Source organism: Mytilus trossulus, chromosome 7 (genome assembly GCF_036588685.1).
Source record: "Mytilus trossulus isolate FHL-02 chromosome 7, PNRI_Mtr1.1.1.hap1, whole genome shotgun sequence".
Taxonomy (NCBI): domain Eukaryota; kingdom Metazoa; phylum Mollusca; class Bivalvia; order Mytilida; family Mytilidae; genus Mytilus; species Mytilus trossulus.
Genome location: NC_086379.1, coordinates 6,939,659 through 6,959,955, shown reverse-complemented (window position 1 = coordinate 6,959,955; position 20,297 = coordinate 6,939,659). Strand labels below are relative to the sequence as shown.

Below are 20,297 nucleotides of genomic sequence, written 5' to 3'. Positions count from 1 at the left end.
AATGGGGTCCTTCCATTAATCCTACAAAGTTTAATAGACAAGAGTGCACACACAGAAATGTCTCACCTTCTTTACTAATCATTGATATTATGTTGAGTCTCAAAAGGTTTATTACAACTGTCACATAAACTTAACATGAACCAAGAAAACAAAACATTGACCAATGGACCATAAAAATGAGATCAAGGTCAGATGAACTCTGCCAGGCAGGCATTTACAGCTAACAATTCTTTCATATAACAAATGTAAAACTTTACCTATTGCTCATAGTTCAAGAGAAACCGAGACCAAAACACAAAAATTTAACACTGAGCAATGAACCATGAAAATGAGGTGAAGGTCAAATCAAACCTGTGCGACTGACATGAAGATCATAAAATATTTCAATACACCAAACATAGTTGACGTAATGCATATAGTATTAGAAACAACGTGATAGCAATATACGACGAAATTTTTTTCAAAATTTGCGGTCGTATAAAAAGACCATAACTCAAAAACTTAACCCTGTCCACTGAAACATGAAAATGAGGTCAAGGTCAGATGACAACTGCATGCTAGACATGTTCATCTTACAATCATTCCATACAACAAATATAGTTGACCTATTGCATATAGTATTAGAAAAAAACACACACGTGTAACTATAACCCCTGAACCATGAAAATGAGGTCAATGTCAGATGACACCTGTCAGTTGGACATGTAAACCTTACAGTGCTTCAATACACCGAATATAGTAGACCTATTGCTTATAGTATCTGAGATATGGACTTGACCACCAAAACTTAACCTTGTTCACTGATCCATGAAATGAGGTTGAGGTCAAGTGAAAACTGTCTGATGGGCATGAGGACCTTGCAAGGTACGCACATACCAAATATAGTTATCCTTTTACTTATAATAAGAAAGAATTTAGCATTACAAAAAATACTATTTTTTTTTCAAAAGTTCACTGCACCATGAAAATGAGGCCAAGGACATTGGACATGTGACTGACGGAAACTTCATAACATAGGCATCCATAAAAAAAAATCCAGGTCTATCACCTTCTAAAATATAGAGCTTTTAAAAAGTTAGCTAAAGCTGCCGCCTCTTGATCATTATCCCTATGTCGAGCTTTCTGCAACAAAAGTAGCAGACTCAACAAAAATTAGTAGATTAACTTCAGATAAGAAGGTGAAAGTATTATTTCCCATACAGTTTCAATTTGAATTATGTGCCGCCTTTTTTGCCACTTGATCAAGATTAATCAGGATTCAATCATCAATCCTATATTGTTAGTAATTTTAATAACATTTATATAGATATAAGAAGATGTGGTACGAGTGCCAATAAGACAACTCTCCATCCAAGTCACAATTTATAAAAGTAAACTGTTTAGGTCAAATTACGGTCTTCAATAAAGAGCTATGACATCAATCCTATATTGTTAGTAATTTTAATAACATTTATATAGATATAAGAAGATGTGGTACGAGTGCCAATAAGACAACTCTCCATCCAAGTCACAATTTATAAAGTAAACCGTTTAAGTCAAATTAAGGTCTTCAACACAGAGCTATGACTCATATGGAATAGCAAGCTATAAAGGGTCCCAAAAAATGATGTCATGAAAACAATATTATACTCTGAAAATTGATGTGCCTTGATCATATATGGCAATAAATCAATAACAAGTAACAAGCTTAAACAAATATTTATTCATGGCACACTGAGTATTACAAATCTTCTATTGATTTATTTTATTTTGAAATTTGTTATAATTTGCATAATTAAGTATAAAGGCAAAAGAACAAAAAAATGTAAATCTTTTTTATGCAATCTTTTGCAAATAGAACCAGATGCTCCGCAGGGCGTAGCTTTATACGACCGCAGAGGTTGAACCCTGAACAGTTGGGGCAAGTATGGACACAACATTCAAGCTGGATTCCGCTCTAAATTTGGATTGAGATTAAATAGTTGACACAGCATAGGTTTCTGACACAGAATGAATGTATTCAAATGAACTTAAAATTTTTGTTTTCTCTTAGAGCAATTCACTATGCTTTTGAATATTAATCCTCTCAAAAAAATGTTTGAAGAAATTTTCTTTTTATTTATGAAATTTCAAATGAGAAAAATTGAACCCAATTTTTTAATCACATCCCCCTTTCCCTTATTCCAAAACTAATTTCAATTAAAATATTCTAATGGAGTTTGCAACAATTACTACTCATTTAAATACATCTTAAAATATTAAGATGTAAAAAAACTGCTTGTTATCACTGAATGGTAAAGATTATTTCAATTTATCAGTTGGTAGTAAAAAGTGAATATACATTGTATATTGTATAAAACAAAGATTTAAGTTGATTCTGGACAAAGAAAGATAACTCCAATTAAAAAAAATTCTTGCAGATATTTCTTGCTTACTTTACTGGACAAAGAAAGATAACTCTTAATTAAAAAAAAATTTGCTATTTCACAATATTGTGAAATTAGATATTTCTTGCCATTGCACAATACTGTGCAATTGAAAAGACTTGCTATTGCACAATACTTAATATAATAATTTTAGATCCTGATTTGGACCAACTTGAAAACTGGGCCCATAATGAATAATCTAAGTACATGTTTAGATTCAGCATATCAAAGAGGCCCAAGAATTTGATTTTTGTTAAAATCAAACTTAGTTTAATTTTGGACCCTTTGCACTTTAATTTAGACCAATTTTAAAACTGGACCAAAAATTAAGAATCTACATACACAGTTAGATTTGGCATATCAAAGAACCCCAATTATTCAATTTTTGATGAAATCAAACAATGTTTAATTTTGGACCTCGATTTGGGCCAACTTGAAAACTGGGCCAATAATCAAAAATCTAAATACATTTTTATATTCAGCATATCAAAGAACCTTAAGGTTTTAATTTTTGTTAAAATCAAACTAAGTTTAATTTTGGACCCTTTGGACCTTAATGTAGACCAATTTGAAAACGGGACCAAAAATTAAGAATCTACATACACAGTTAGATTCGGCATATTAAAGAACCCCAATTATTCAATTTTGATGAAATCAAACAAAGTTTAATTTTGGACCCTTTGGGCCCCTTTTCCCTTAACTGTTCGGACCAAAACTCCCAAAATCAATACCAACCTTCCTTTTGTGGTCATAAACATTGTGTTTAAATTTCATTGATTTCTATTTACTTAAACTAAAGTTATTGTGCGAAAACCAAGAATAATGCATATTTGGGCTCTTTTTTGGCCCCTTATTCCTAAACTGTTGAAACCAAAACTCCCAAAATCAATCCCAACCTTTCTTTTGTAGTTATAAACCTTGTGTCAAAATTTCATAGATTTCTATTAACTTAAACTAAAGTTATAGTGCGAAAACCAAGAAAATGCTTATTTGGGCCCTTTTTGGCCCCTAATTCCTAAAATATTGGGACCAAAACTCCCAAAATCAATACCAGCCTTCCTTTTATGGTCATAAACCTTGTGTTAAAATTTCATAGATTTCTATTCACTTTTACTAAAGTTAGAGTGCGAAAACTAAAAGTATTCTGACGACGACGACAACGTGATAGCAATATACGACGAAAATTTTTTCAAAATTTGCGGTCGTATAAAAATAATGAAAACATAAATCATTGCGAATCTTTCATAATAACATCAAGTTTGAAAATCCCATAAATAAATTATGATGTCAATAAGGTTAAATGCACAAAAATACCAGCAAAACCAATCTGAATATATTACAGTATTTGCAATAAATTTGAACTTCATTCTGTTTACCCAAGCTCTAGCAAACATTTTTATGTTTTAAATGTAATTAAAATGTATATAATTTGGGTAATATAGTAATGGTTCACTGACAATTCCCCCGCTGAAAATCACTAGGCACTGTTAAATATGTGTATTGGTATATATATTTTTATTTTTTGTAATTATATTTTTGATAAATAATCAGCATACAAGCACCACTACAATTATGCTACTTTCCTAAGCTGCATCAAATGATAATTTGCAAATTCCCAAAGCCTAATACTCTTTACTTAGCTACAGGTAAGTCATCTACGTAGAATATATTGCACCAAAATGACCTTATAAATGGTCATAATAATAATGTGTAAGCTTTAGAGGAGCTTCTTGTAAGTTATTCTGGTATCAAAATTCATTCTGCACCGAAAAATAAACAAATTAGATCACTTAGGGGTCATCCATAATTGGCTACCATTTTCCAAAGTGTACAAAACGTACTCTTGGGGGAGGGGTTAAAATATTAACATTTTTATAGTACGCTTTTTTTTAATTTATCAAATAAAACAGTCAGATATGTTTAACTTTATTTTCAATGCAAATTTCTATAATAGAGTTGATCTTTTTTTTATTAGAATGATTGATTCTCGTCTAGAAATCTGAAAATGGTTGATGTTCACTTTTTGAGGGAGAGTGGAGGGTCTGAAAAAGTGTATGTTTTGTACACTTTGGAAAATTGTTGACAATTATGGATGACCCCTTAATAATAAAATCAAGATCACAGCATCTGTGAACCTATTAATCAGATCATAACTTGACTTTAAAATCACATCAAACTAACCTAAACTTGACCAAAAACTGAATCTTATTTTGTCTATAAGCATTCTAACATGTGTATAATATTCATCAGATTTTAGAAATTGGTTCAAATCAATCTGAATTACGGAAGAGGGCTGTACATTTTATAATAAACTTATAAAACTCTTAAAAAAGACAGAAAAATAAAAAATGTAGAATCTTACATACATCTTTCAAACATATAAAGAATTAATTTACAAAACTCTAAAAAAAAATAATTGTCATCTTGTAAAAACAACAAAGCCTGGCAAGAAAAAAAGTACAATATTTACAAGCAAACAAAAATATATGAAATAAAATACAGTGTGATTTTAATGGTGGTATGAAAATTAGTATACAACGAATATTAATGAATCCATAGTATTTAAATTTCATTCTCAATAAAGTTTTAAGAAGACAATAGTTCCTAAACATGTTTCTCATGTTTCATGCCATCAAAACTTCAAGTTTAATAGTAGTACATGTATAACAATTATCGAAAAAATACCAATAGAAATTTACTTCATAGTTGAAAACTTTACTACTGAACTGACGTGTTTAGAAATAAAGGCACAGGAAATTTAATTGGCACCCAAACCTATATTATAACTTTTGATTAAAAAGTTGTGCATAAATAGTGATTTTTTTCAAATTTTTGATATTAAAATACACTTTAATATAAGGGCTGTTCCAGAAAATACTTTGTCCCCCCCCAGGCACTTTTTTTTAACCCCCACCACCCACAAAAATAAAATTTAATTAGAACAGCACTCCCTTTGCATTTTGGTATTTCAAATACAACCACCCACATAATATTTAAAAAATTACCTTCCCTGGGGGGGACATAGTATTTTCTGGAACAGCCCTAACTGATTTACAGTGGCGGATCCAGAAATTTTCATAAGTGTTGGCCCACTGACTGCCTAAGAGGGGGCCCTCTCCAGTCATGCTTCAGTGATTCCCTATATTATCCACCAAATTTTTCCCAGAAAGGGGGGACCCGAGCCCCAGGAAAAACCCTCTAAATCCGCCTCTGATTTAGGTATTTCTACTAATTTTTCAACATCACTTGAGAAGACTTAATAAGTTGAAATATTGGTCTTTCAGTTTCCAGTTTATAGCTTTATTATCTATTAAAGTTTTTGTATTTTATCTTTTATATTGTCCTAAAAATGCTTCTCTTATACAACTTAATAATTCACTTGCAAGAAAAGGTGTTAACACATGAAGGGTTTATGTTGTGATAAACTATATAATGCTAATGATCAAAACCTCTGAATTATATGTGAAATTATAAAAACTACTACTGCAGGTATAAAATGTATAATAAATAAGTGAAACCTTGCTTTCATTCATTTACATATAATCATTATGAATTGGGACAAAAATACATAGAAAAAACAAAATATCATTTATATGGATAAATAACGTATAAAACTTAACAAAATCTAACAATTCAATTATGAAGCACACTTAAAACCATTCAAATACTAATACACAAATTTTGTTTTGGCTGTTCCAAGGAGGGGAGTGAAGGCACTTTTTATTTGACCCCACCATGCATACATTTTAAATTGGAAATTTCATTTAAATGTTCAAGCAATCTTAAAGTGCCATTCTCCCCCCTTACAATTATTTTTGGAAAAGCCCTTATATAAAAAGAATCTGAAGAACCCCCTCCCCTTCTTTTTTCAAAAATCCTGGATCTGCTACTGATAAGTTCCATTTTATTATAGTCAAAAGAATTTAAGGCACTCAAATTGTAAAAAGAAACTGATTGTGAAATAAAAACAGAAATTTTTATGACATTATATTGTATGTTTACATTTGGCACAAGAAAGCATTTTGCAATTATTGCTTGAAATTATTGATTAGCAAAATGAAGAAAAACATTATTGTATGCATGTGAGAACATAAATAATAACATCAAAATAAATATAAATTCTGTAATTCACATGGGAATCATTCCTTTTCAGATATCTTTAGATTTAAATTTTGCAGACATTTTAACCACTTCAAATAATAAAATATAAAATAAAATAAGATATCAGTAAAAATTCCTATTCAAAATATGATTGATATTGTCAAGGATTTGTATAGTTAGAAGGATTGGAATCTCACGGTTTATCATAATCTCTTCCGCGGCGAGACTTCGCACTACTCGCCACTACCTCTACATTTTGTACTATTGTGATATTGGAACGTAATTTTTGTTCACATGTAATGCTTTGTTTTCTTATTTTTGTCACGTATAGACTATATCATTATGGTAACGGACTTTATTCGTTCTTAAATGTAAATATTATTGATTATCACTTGATTTTCAATTGACAAATAGCGTAATTTAAGTGTTTTATTTGATGGACATTGTACATAACGCAATGTGTATTACGACAGTTGACAATGTGTTTGTATGTAACCTCTGTAAATTTTTATTTTCAGTCAAAGAAATGAAAAAAAATCTCATTCTTGTAAATGATGTCATTATAGCTACTTTCAACTTAGGAAACTATCAATCTGTGGGAAACAGGTGCAAAACCATATTTGTGGCAAAAAAGAATTGACCACACATTTCAGGACGATTCACTGTATAATTTGCGTTTTATATACATGTCAGTGGCTGATCATTTTCATATAAAGGTTGGGACAAGTACTGTTAAACTATACAAATCCTTGATATTGGATATCTATAGAACCAATATGGGATTAATTAGTTTTTAGGTTAGAACATATTTCTTAACTAAATAATATTTTTATAGTATACACTTATTTACTGGCTATAATTATAAGTTTGTTTTCCCCACAGACAATAAATATCTCCCAAAGCAATGCACAGGTAAATAGTTAATGGTATATACTTAACATGTTTAAAGACCTTTTAAAGATCTTGACTACCCATGAGGATCACACATTTTTTTTAGATAATTTTGTAAAAATGATTAGTGCACATGTATGTATCTATAATCTTATTTGGAAAATACAAATTAATACTGAGGTATAATAATTAAAGCTAAGTTCATATACAGTATGTTGAAGGCCACACCAAATCAACATTTCATGCTATTAGATTTTTGGAAGACAAAAAGCGCAAATAATAAATGCTTAAAAATTCAAAATTATAAAAAAATAAGATGGCTTTAATTTTTCATACAACAATGGTTGTTTTAGAGTTTGATTTTTTAATTTGATTTCAAAAATATATACTTGGACATTTTTGTTCATTTCTAATTTCCAAAAGTTTAAAAAAAAAAGAAAACATTTATTCTGCCTGCAATATGTAACAGATAAAGTCATCATATATACCAGGATTTAATTTTTTATTTTAGCCAGACGTGTGTTTCATCTACAAAAGACTCATCAGTGACGCTCAAATCGAAAAAAATTAAAAAGGCTTAATGATGTACGAATTTGAAGAGCAATATTGATGACCAAAATTCCTAAAAGTTTTGCCAAATACAGCTAAGGTCGTCTATTCCTGATGTAGAAAAGCCTTAGTATTTCAGTGAAATGTCAGAAAACCTTACACATTCCACTTCGAAATACGATGAAATATGTGCAAATAATGTATTCATCATCACAATGTTAGTGTGTGTCTATGCATTGATTTTACTTTCAAATTTTCAAAATTGTTTGTAAACAGTTCATTTATAAATATTACCATATCAATGACAGATAAGTTTTTATTTGAAAGTTTAAAATAAATTAAGTGTAACCATATATGATAAATGTATTCCCTACAGAGGTGTAAATATAAACAGCTATTATAACCTACCCAACAGTTTATGCATGGAGGTACTATAATACTTCTATGTTAAATGCTGATGTTATTTTGTTTACATTGATTAGTTATGTACAACATGAATTTTACAAGTGACAAACTTTTTTTTTTAAAGTTGTTTATAAGTTTTATAGAATACACAAATTATACAACAGCTAACCAGAAATATACATGATATATGTTATTAAGTTCAAGAAAGAATATATTATACTAATATTTCTATGATGAAATGAAAATCTTTTTTCTTGGGGAATAAGTAGCTCAAATTTCATTGAATTATACTGTTATAGTTTGTTGAAATACAATTTATGAAAATAAATAATGATATCTTACACATCTACAAAACTGTAATAGGCTATGTCTGTAGCTCATCCAATTCAATTTATTTGAATACAATATTGTTTAAACTAAAAAAGCATATTTTTTCCAATATGTTTTCAAAGTGTTGACAATTGGATTAACAGGAAGAAATTAATTGAGATCAAATTAATATATATATGAATATTAGTATTATCATGTTACATAATGACGCATATTTTTATTTAAATCTTGGGTTTGAACAATTATTAACATTTTTTTTTATTATGCATCATGTATTATTTCAAAAAGGTCTACAAAATATTGTGTATCAAGCTTTGTTTCAAGTACAATACAGAAAAAAACCAACTGAAATTGTATATTTTAAATATGTCACAGTTTTTTGGACTATTTGATATCTTTTATTAATATTTACTTTTTTTTCACTTGTATGAATTGTTCATGTATCAAAAAGATGTTACCCAAACTATCTGTAAACTTGGTTCAATTTTGATGTTTATTTTAAACAGATTTTTCATACCTCTTAAGCACCAAACATTTCTGTCAAACATACTTCTGTCACATTTTAATATAATTACTAAAACATCCCCATATTAAATACAATTCACTATTCTAAAAAAAATCAAAATCATCACAAATCAACACTACACACATAAGCTACCTACATAAGAAATATATCAAATATACAAAAGTTTGGGACTTAGATAAATGGAATTGTCTTTATAAGTTGAACACTACTTTGACTTCAATTTCTTGACTCTTCCCTGTATCAATGATTTGATGGCATTTCCCAGTCTTCCAAAGTATTTCTGTAGTATTCCATTCCTTCTGATACCAGGTACAAGCATAATTAAATTCACTAAAATTAGACAACATATTTAATATCAGAAAGATTCAGAATTGATCAATTAAATTTCTGTTTCAGAATATTTGATGGTATGTATTATTACAATCATGATCATGTGCTTCAGAAAAGAGGCGAACAATTGACACTTAAATATAGTATTGTATATGAACTGTCTATTCTGTCTTTTTCTCAATACTGCATGTACTGTGGTGCATGTAGATTCAGATATTGAATACTTGGTATGTTTTCTGCAATTACAAATCAGTCCGACATTGAAAGTTACAAATGACAGATGAACTTGCAACCTCAGGTGAATCTAATAGTTGTGTCAGGTTCCTCCAACTTTTATTTACTGAGTTTCCATTGTATATTTAAGAAATAATTCATGGAAGCCATAGATTTGTTGAAAATTTACACTTGGCCTAGGCTTTGATATACGAATTATATCCTGATCGTCAGCAATTGTAAAATTTCAAATATCACAACCCAGTCCAGTGTAATTATCAACAAATCTATGGCTTCCATGAATTATTTCCATTCTTATAGGATAAATACGGTCATTTTCCACTTTTAATTTACATTTCTTCTCGTTAGCTAACATCACATTCACTGTTGACATTTTATAACCAAGGAACTGCAATGTTGACACAGTGTTGGTTACAAAGCAAAAGAGCACATTATATTAGAATGTATTTTAAAGCAGCTAAACTAATATCAAGCCGTGGTGTAGTGGTTAGTGCATCGGACTACTAACACAAAGGTTCCTGGTTCGATTCCCGTTCGGGATGAAAATTTCAGGAACTCAATTTTCGGCTCTCCCTTGACACCATTTGCGAGTATTGTCTTAAGGAAACGATGATAGTCCATCGGAAGGGGACGATAAATGGCTGACCCGTGTTAAGAGAGAGCCATATCTCTTGCACGTTAAAGACACCCTTGTAGATTTCGAAAAAGAGTAGGCTAATGCCGCTACAAGGCAGCACTCGCACCCGCAAAGTGGAAAGGGATTAATATAAGTTGCAAAACTTGTTTCCCAATCCACTATAAATAAATATGTTTAAACTAAACTAATATCAAACACATAATATACTGTCAATATACTCATCTGTTATTCGTTGGCAACACAAATGGATTTATATAAGAATTTAAATTATAACCATGGTAATACCGTGACCCTGATAAATTGTAGATTTCCACAAAATTAGAAAATTTTTATTCAAATATCGGTAGATCAAATTTCATCCAACTTACAAATTAGACAAAATGTATGTATTACATAATTTAGCAGGATCTGCTAACTCTTCCTAAACACAAGAGATTAACACTCATCCCCCCAAGTTTTTGAAAGGGTTTTTGTTACTCAGTCTTTATTTTTCCATGTTGTTTTTGCAATATTTGTATACTGTTGTTTGGTTGTTTTTTGTTTATTGTCATTGTGTTGTTAGTTTGTCATGGTGTTGTTAGTTTGTCATGGTGTTGTTAGTTTGTCATTGTGTTGTAAGTTTGTCATGGTGTTGTTAATTTGTCATGGTGTTGTTAATTTGTCATGGTGTTGTTAGTTTGTCACGGTGTTGTTAGTTTGTCATGGTGTTGTTAATTTGTCATGGTGTTGTTAGTTTGTCATGGTGTTGTTAATTTGTCATGGCGTTGTTAGTTTGTCATTGTGTTGTTAGTTTGTCATGGTGTTGTTAATTTGTCATGGTGTTGTTAGTTTGTCACGGTGTTGTTAGTTTGTCACGGTGTTGTTAGTTTGTCACGGTGTTGTTAGTTTGTCATGGTGTTGTTAATTTGTCATGGTGTTGTTAGTTTGTGACGGTGTTGTTAGTTTGTCAGGGTGTTGTTTATTTGTCATGGTGTTGTTAATTTGTCATGGTGTTGTTAGTTTGTCATGGTGTTGTTAATTTGTCATGGCGTTGTTAATTTGTCATGGTGTTGTTAGTTTGTCATGGTGTTGTTAATTTGTCATGGTGTTGTTAGTTTGTCATGGTGTTGTTAATTTGTCATGGCTTGTTAGTTTGTCATTGTGTTGTTAGTTTGTCATGGTGTTGTTAATTTGTCATGGCGTTGTTAGTTTGTCATGGTGTTGTTAGTTTGTCATGGTGTTGTTAGTTTGTCATGGTGTTGTTAGTTTGTCATGGTGTTGTTAATTTGTCATGGTGTTGTTAATTTGTCATGGTGTTGTTAGTTTGTCATTGTGTTGTTAGTTTGTCATGGTGTTGTTAGTTTGTCATGGTGTTGTTAATTTGTCATGGTGTTGTTAATTTGTCATGGTGTTGTTAGTTTGTCATGGTGTTGTTAGTTTGTCATGGTGTTGTTAATTTGTCATGGTGTTGTTAGTTTGTCATGGTGTTGGTAATTTGTCATGGTGTTAGTTTGTCATGGTGTTGTTAGTTTGTCATGGTGTTGGTAATTCGTCATGTATTCTTGAGTTTTTCATGGCGTTGTTAGTTTGTCATGGATTCTTGAGTTTGTCATGGATTCTTGAGTTTGAATGTCCTTTCCCACTCTTTTTAACATATATACTTACAGAGAAAGTAGGTCATTAACAAATTATCCATTTTACATCCAATCCATGCAAATGAAATTAGTGTTCCCATAATTATAATGAAATACTGAAAAAGATGCAAAATAAAATATATTAAACATATAAAGGAATTCTTCAACTTGATTTTATCTGTTAAAATATTTGTTTTTAAGCAGTATAAAAAAGAAGATGTGGTATGATTGCCAATGAGACAACTATCCACAAAAGACCAAAATGACACAAACATTAACAACTATTAGTCAACGTAGTTTGAATAAAATGAAATTTTCAACTGAATATAAATTCAATGCTAATTAAGGGACTTGATATTCTCAAACCTTAAAAAAAAATTGTCTGCAAGGAGGCTTCAGTTGTTTGTTGTTATTTTTGTTTCCTGCTATTAGATACTTTATTTCTGAAAATTCCAGCCCTTGTCACAAAATCTATTTGATGTTTTATGTTTTGTGCTTTAGAATAATCATGTTTTATCAATGGACAAAGGAAACTAACTGAACACTGGTACTGTGATTTACATAGCTTACCATTTTAGGCCTGTTGGTTTTCAGATCTACCATTGCTTCATAGAAATTACTGAAATGAGTTTTGGCATTCAACATACGGATACAAACATCTTCATACTGCCTTTCTTCTCTTCCAGTCCTGTTGGCAATTTTAATAATAAAATAACTATGGTTAATCATATATATATTAGTAGAAGAATAATAACTTACTGGTAATTGACCATTGGGCCTTTTATATCTTACTATGCAATAAAGTTTTTTTTGCTTATTGTTGAAGACTCTGCAGTGGCCTAAAAATGTTAATTTCTTCTTCATTTGGTCTCGGGTGGATAACGGCCTCATTGGCAATCATATCAAATCTTCTAATTTTACATGTATCTTCAGATTTTGTATTAGATTTTGTTTTTTCAAAGATATAAGTAAATTTTGCAAAATTCTCCTTAAAAAAATTACATTAGAAAATGTTCACTCTTCTTTTAGCTATATTTCTAGTGTTAATTTTTTACAGTGGATTTAAATACATAAACTCACATTGCTAGTAATGAACTTACCATCTAGATGACATCAAGGTTGGACCAACCATAGGAACAAGGAAGTCAATCAGAATTATAGCCAATCCAATCAACGAAAAGGTAGTCAAAATGGAGGGTTGAAAATACCAAATCAGGCTGAAATTACGAATAAAGTGTCAATGCATTATCAATGTAAAATAAAATCCATATAAATGTACATTTGTACCCTGATCAAGGTGTAATCACACATCCTACTAAGGTTCACACTATTTTAAAAACATGAAAAGGGAAACAACTCAATTATTACCTATATAATTTTTTTTTTAATTTCAAAAAGAATTGTGTGATGGTTTCTGGGCATTGTAATGTGATGAACCCCAAAATCAGATGTTGTAAATAAAAGATCTTCTTTCTAGAAGCTTGTAAACAGCAAACTAATGATGCCAATCTAATGATACAAATATTTGTGTAACTGTAATACATGTACAATTGTCATAACAATTAAAACAATTGTGTGAAAAAACCAGACTGAAAATTCTAACAAGTTAAAAATTTAAATTTTCAATTTTCAATATCAAAGTACACAATAATGAAATAACAAATATCTCACCATTGACTAATTATACATGTTTTACATGTAAATAGACATGATAGATATCTGGAAATGTTTTTTTGTATCTTACAGTTATATATAATATATAATGCAATAACGCCATATCCCCACTCACCATGCTCACAGATAGGGGTCATATTGCAATCAATTTATCTGGCCATCTATTTGTCATATAAAAAAATATATGACATTTAATTTAGAATCTATTTTAAAGAATGACTTCATATTTTGTCAACAGCTTGTTTACAATGATTACTTACAAAATTTAACTTAAAGCATAAATAACGGTTCTGGCATCCATGGACATACTTTCCTTTGGTGGATACTTTAACTTTTTCAAAAACAAAGCTGAATAACTTCATATTTGTTAATGACCTCAACATTGATAAGTTGTACAGTTTATATATTAGTCCATTTTTCAATCACAATATGGTTAATGTTTAATGTGAGGGTCAACTCATTTTCTTGTTACTGACGAGAAGGGAAATTACACTTTGATAGATCTGCCAAATTGCCAATGTTCAAAATCAAGTCAAACTGAGGGGCCTTGGTGGATGAGTGATCTAAGTAGTTACTACTGTAATCACTCGCCAGTCAACACTGAGGTTGTGAGTTTAAAACTCCGATCGTGCAGGTGCACTGCACTCAAATCTTAATTGATTAAGGATTGTTAGTGGTTTTTTCTCAGTACTCCTGCTTCCTCCACCAATTAAAACTGGCTGCCACAAAAATAGCCAAAAAAGCTATGCTTTCAATGTGGCGTTATAACACAAAATATCAAATCATATCAATCTAAGTCAAACTGAATTACAAACTTACAAGAAGACAAATGTACTGAGACCAACAATAATTGGTGGATGGTATGGCTTTTCCCAGTTAATTAATCCATTTAGAGGCAACAATACTTCTTTCCATCCTTCCAAATCTTTTTTTATTCTTTCCAATCGAGCACCACTATTGTTCTGCTCCTGAAAAAGAAACAAACAAGTTAAATGAGAACCATTAATATAATTGTTTTTTAACAACCCCTAATTTAATATTTTCAAGTACAAATGTATTTGCAAGTCAAAAGCTTGAATATATTTGTTTGCCTGTCCCAAGTCAGGAGCCTGTAATTCAAAGGGAGACAACTCAAAATGATTATATGGAAGACTCCATTTCACCTGAAGGAGTGTTGTAGTTACACCTTTACGATGTGGACTACATTTATCATGTTTATTTTCTTTTAAATGATGCATATGATTTAAAATTATGCAACAACAATAACCCTCAATAGCAGACATACATAGAAAGGATCCCATGAGTTTTAAATCGATTGAGTGGGGAATCCAAAGCAACCATTCAATCTAATACCCCTTGAAGTCAAGAAAACTATATGCATGCGCATAATTACCTAAACAAACCCTGGAGCAAGAACATGAAGAACTTATATATATCACATGTTAATTAATTATATGCATGCGCATAATTACCTAAACAAACCCTGGAGCAAGAACATGAAGAACTTATATACATTTATATCACATGTTAATTAATTATATGCATGCGAATAATTACCTAAACAAACCCTGGAGCAAGAACAGGAAGAACTTATATATATCACATGTTAATTAATTATATGCATGCGCATAATTACCTAAACAAACCCTGGAGCAAGAACAGGAAGAACTTATATATATCACATGTGAATTAATTAATCTAGATGGTTCTCTATTTCTTTATGGAAGTACAATATCAAATATCAGTTTCATAATGGTGCCATATAAGAAAAACTCCACTTCAGTTCTTATATGACAGAAATAGATTTATTATAATTCAGAGAACTCTCGCATTTTTATCAAAACTGGGGAATTCCCTCTGACAAGTCTGATGTGTTTCTAAATTTATAAAAACACAATACTGCTTTTTTTTAAATTCTGATTTTCCGTGTTGTTAAAAACACCCATATACAGAATATAAGTCGAGGGAAATATCAAACATGAAAATTATGAAAAGAACATTATAGGAAAGTTGTTTAAGTTCAATCCCTTTGTTTGTTTTTACCTTTTTTTAAAAGCAAGACAAGTTCAAGACAGACCTTTAATGGCTTTATTCGAACCTTGACAACCATATACCATCAAAACTCATCCGATCTACTACCAGTCTACCCATGATCAATCATAAAATTAGGAAATTGTTTAAAAAGAAAACAAGGCTATATCAACAGGCAAAGAAAACTAACAACTGGACCAACTATAGAAATTTTCAAAAAGAATGTAAGAGGCAAATCAGGAAAGCTGAGTATAACTACATCAACACCACAATTCTAGAAGGACTAGAAAACAAGAGGCTCTAAAGAGCCTGAATCGCTCACCTTAATTTTTTGGATAAATCTCTCATCAATGATTATTTTGGCTTTTCAATTTATTTAAATGTTCTTTAAATCGTCCTATTTTCTTCAAAAGCGAAAAAAAAATCATTTTCTCCTATGTTCTATTTTAGCCATAGAAGCTATGTTTCTTGACATACAAGGAAATAAAATATAAAATTTATACTAGACACTCTGAAACTCATTCAGCCTAAGTTTGGCTGAAATTGATACAGCAGTTTCAAACGAGAAGATTTTTTAAAGTAAAGTCAACATGATGAACAAATTGTGAAAAAAGTCTTTAAATAACTCCTTAAGCATGTTAAGGGGTCAATTGACAATTTTGGTCAATTTGACTTATTTGTAGATCTTACTTAGCTTAACATTTTAGCTATTAACAGTTTATCTGTATCTATAATAATATTCAAGATAATAACCAAAAACATCAAAATTTCTTTAAAATCATCAATTCAGGGGCATTATACCTGAAAAACCAGTTACCCAATTCGGCTGAAAATTTCAGGACAGGTAGACCTTGACCTAATAAATACTTTAACTTCTTTGTCTTATTTGCTCTAAATGCTGGAGTTTTTGAGATATAAGCCTAAAACTGCATTTTATCCTGTGTTCTATTTTTAGCCATGACGGCCATGTTTTTTGACGAAATAGAAAATAAAACACATACTTTATTTAATACACCATACTGATCATTCAGTTGAAGTTTAGTTGAATTTAGTAGAGTAGTTTTAGAGAAGAAGATTTTTTAAAGTAAGAAATTATGATGAACAAATTGTGAAAAATTGTCATTAAAGGACAATAACCCCTTAAGGGGTCAATTGACAATTTTGGTCATATTAACTTATTTGTAGATCTATCTTACTCTGCTGATCATTTTTGCTCTTTACAGTTTATCTTTATCTATAATAATATTCAAGATAATGACCAAAAACTGCAAAATTTCCTAAAAATTACCAATTAAGTGGCAGCTACCCAACAATGAATGGTAGCTGCCTAATTAACACATTTGATTGTCTTTAATCTGTTGATCACTTTATCAGTGTTGGCTTATTCAGTGTTATTACTACGATTTACATGGGTCAATGTTTACTTTGCAATTTCCTTCAATCCAGACTAATTGTAACCTTCGTTTCTACATGTTCTAAAGGCTTTAATTTATTTATTTTTTTATTTTAGAAAACTAAAATCCACAAATTTAAAAACCCACGAACATGTTGATATTGCTCAAACCACGAAATTTGATACACACGAATTAAAGTACTTTCACAGTACACCCAAGGCATCAGGACCAGACAGCATACCAAACCCTATTTTGAAAGAATGCTCAAAACAACTAGCACCTGGACTTACAATGATATTCCAAAAATCCATCAACACTGGTACACTATCAAGAGACTGGCTAAATGCAAATATATCAAGCGTCTTCAAAAAGGGAGATAAACATGCACCAGAAAACTAAGACCAGTATCACAGTATCACTAACATCTGTAACATGCAAGCTACTGGAACATATTATCTGTAGACATATACTTAAACACCTAGAGAAGCACAGAGTACTTACATCACTAAACCATGGCTTCAAGTCAGGCTATTCCTGTGAAACCTAATTCAACTGCTAGTCACACTACATGACTTCATGAAAGCCTTTGAAGCAGGAAAACAAATTGATGTAGCTATCCTGGACTTCTTCCAAGCATTTGACACTGTGCCACACAACAAACTGCTGCACAAACTTGCCACAAAATGAATGAATATGGTATAAGAGGACCACTGAACAAATGGTTGGAAATGTTCCTAACCCAAAGGAAAATGAAAGCTGTTGTAGATGGTGAGGATTCAGAAGAAGCTTCAGTTGACACCTGTGTACCAAAAAGCACAGTACTAGGACCCCTTCTCTTCCTCTGCCATATTAATGACCTTCCAGATGCAGTACAATCATCGGTCAGACTTTCCGCAGATGACTGCCTCTTGTACAGGAACATAAATAGCCAACATGACCACACACTCCTACAGCAAGACCTCCAAAACCTAGAGGTATGGGCCAAAAACTGGGGCATGTGCTTCAATGCAAAGAAGTGCTAAATACATTGTACAACACAACCCATACCTAGGCTTACAAATATCAGAAGACCTAAAATGGACCATGCATATATATCTCAAATGTAGCCAAGAAAGCCAATTCGACACACAGCTTTCTAAGAAGAAATCTATGCTTCTGCCCTAAAGATATGCAAAGATTGCAAAAAGACCGCATATAAATCATTAGTACAATTAACTATGGAATATGGAGCCATAATATGGGACCCATATACACAACATGATATAAATCAATCGGAAAGAATACAACAGAGAGCAGCTAGATTCATTACAGGTGACTATCAGTAAGGGCACTTACTGAAATAAGTGATTTTTAAATCACTCATTTGAGTAGCATATATATTCAAGGTTTTGTCACAAATTGAGATTTTGTAGTTTTTTCAAAATTTTAAACACATAGGTTTAAACAATATCTTTTTTAAAATTAGTAAAATTAAAAAATATGAACTTTTTGCTTCTTTTAAGTAGCAAGGTTTATGCCTTTGATGCTATAATTCTATTTTAGTTGAAAAAAATGCTATAATAATGGCTTAACATAATGAACTGATACTTTCTTAAAAGATTTGTCACAGCAGTGGGAGTATTTTTCCTGTGAAGTTCAAGGTTTTATCTTTCAGATTATGTAATAAAATTCTACTGTTCGCTATAAAAATTCACTGTTCGGGGGTGTTTAAATTAGTGGGGGTTATTCAAGAATGATACTTAAAAAAGTGATTTTTGGGAAGAAAATTGAGGCCTGATAATTAAACAAGTGATTTTTAGGTCATTATCCTAGATTCAGTACAAGGTCATCACCTGAAATGACCTGGTCATCCCAGACAACACAGATGTTGGTTCTGATAAGTTTAGAAACATAATTAGTCCCTGGATCATTTGTATTCTATATTTAAAGCTACAATTAAACTAAATCACTTCTTCTAGTGATTTAAAATTTGTACTACTTACATGTAAATAGGTCATGTAGGTGATTATTAAAGAAAGACAACTCTAACTTCCAACCTGTATGGAAATAATGTTACTTGAATCAGTGATTTAGAAAATCACTTGTTTAAGTAAGTTCCCTGACTGACTATACATGTAGGTCTAGAGAAGAGGGGTCGGTCACCAAAATGCTAGCCGAGTTAGAACTAGACAACCTACAAATGAAAAGAACAAGTCAACGGCTGGTATTTCTGTACAAAGTGGTTGAGGGGTTGGTCCCAGCTATTAATCCCGACGATTTTTTTGTTAAAAGTAAAACTAAGAGGAAAATCAAACTTAAAACATTTGACAATTTTGTAAATGCCAATATAGTATCAAATTCAGTGGAGAATAATATGAAGGCACTAGAAACTATTCCTAGCAACACGGATCCATATAAGAACTCTTTCTTTGTCAAGAGCATACTACACTGGAACCAACTGGAAGACCGTATTGTATGCGCAGATACAGTTGAGAGCTTCAAGGCTGCTCTCCAACACCACCAATAGGTGTCTCTCTCCCGTTGAGTTAAAGCCAGAATTGGTGTCTTCAACGTACATGGTCCAAGTCTACAGATTGCTTGAAAGCAATAGTACATGTACATGTATCCCAAAAATCGCCCCTCTTCATGCTCTTGTGAAATGTGAAAAGTTGGGCGTTTAGGTTGGGGGGGGGGGGGGGGTATTTGTCATGGATTCTTATGCTCCTTAGTTATCTTTGTCTAAAAATAGACATGAAGACAGTTACCTATATATTATGGACAAAAAGTACCCATTCAGTTATTTTAAACATACAGCTAAAAGATTAACAATTTTGAAGATTGCATGACTCTGAGACTACTATAACACTATGTGTTATAGTAGTCTCAGCATGACTGTACTGTAAAAATGAAAGTAGCATAAAAGAGCAATAATCTGAAGTTAGTTTTCTGCAACCAGTCACAGAGTATTATGCAAATCTTATGTAATATTGATTTAACTGTGCTCCCTTTTTTAACAGTGTTTCCAATAATAATTAGCATGGTAAGTGCACTTCTTTACCGTTTCGTTTCCCATATCATTAAATTCCGCCATCTCAGATTTGTTTATAATGAGCATTGCATTCGGAAGACGTTGACTCACAAGGTGTTCCGAATAAAACTTTTTGTTCTCTAGACTTATCCATCTCAATTTTTTAATAA

At 31.2% G+C, this 20,297-nt stretch overlaps 2 protein-coding genes across 2 annotated transcripts in view; both read right to left on the bottom strand.

The window, feature by feature from the left end:
* Positions 1 to 1,682: 1,682 nt before the first annotated feature.
* LOC134724560 (ADP-ribosylation factor-like protein 6-interacting protein 1) lies at positions 1,683 to 20,235 on the bottom strand. The gene is made up of 6 exons (XM_063587660.1): positions 20,158 to 20,235; positions 14,515 to 14,663; positions 13,122 to 13,238; positions 12,592 to 12,709; positions 12,053 to 12,137; positions 1,683 to 9,537 (listed from the first exon to the last, which is right to left on the bottom strand). The coding sequence occupies exons 1-6, from the start codon at positions 20,212 to 20,214 to the stop codon at positions 9,413 to 9,415; spliced, it is 651 nt and encodes a 216-aa protein (XP_063443730.1). The 5' UTR covers positions 20,215 to 20,235; the 3' UTR covers positions 1,683 to 9,412.
* The window catches only part of LOC134724557 (TGF-beta-activated kinase 1 and MAP3K7-binding protein 1-like), a 381,784-nt gene continuing 363,169 nt past the window's right edge, over positions 1,683 to 20,297 (bottom strand). The window contains exon 8 of the transcript XR_010108446.1: positions 1,683 to 4,728. The gene's annotated coding sequence lies outside the window, so the exon portion shown is untranslated. The remainder of the gene's footprint in view (positions 4,729 to 20,297) is intronic.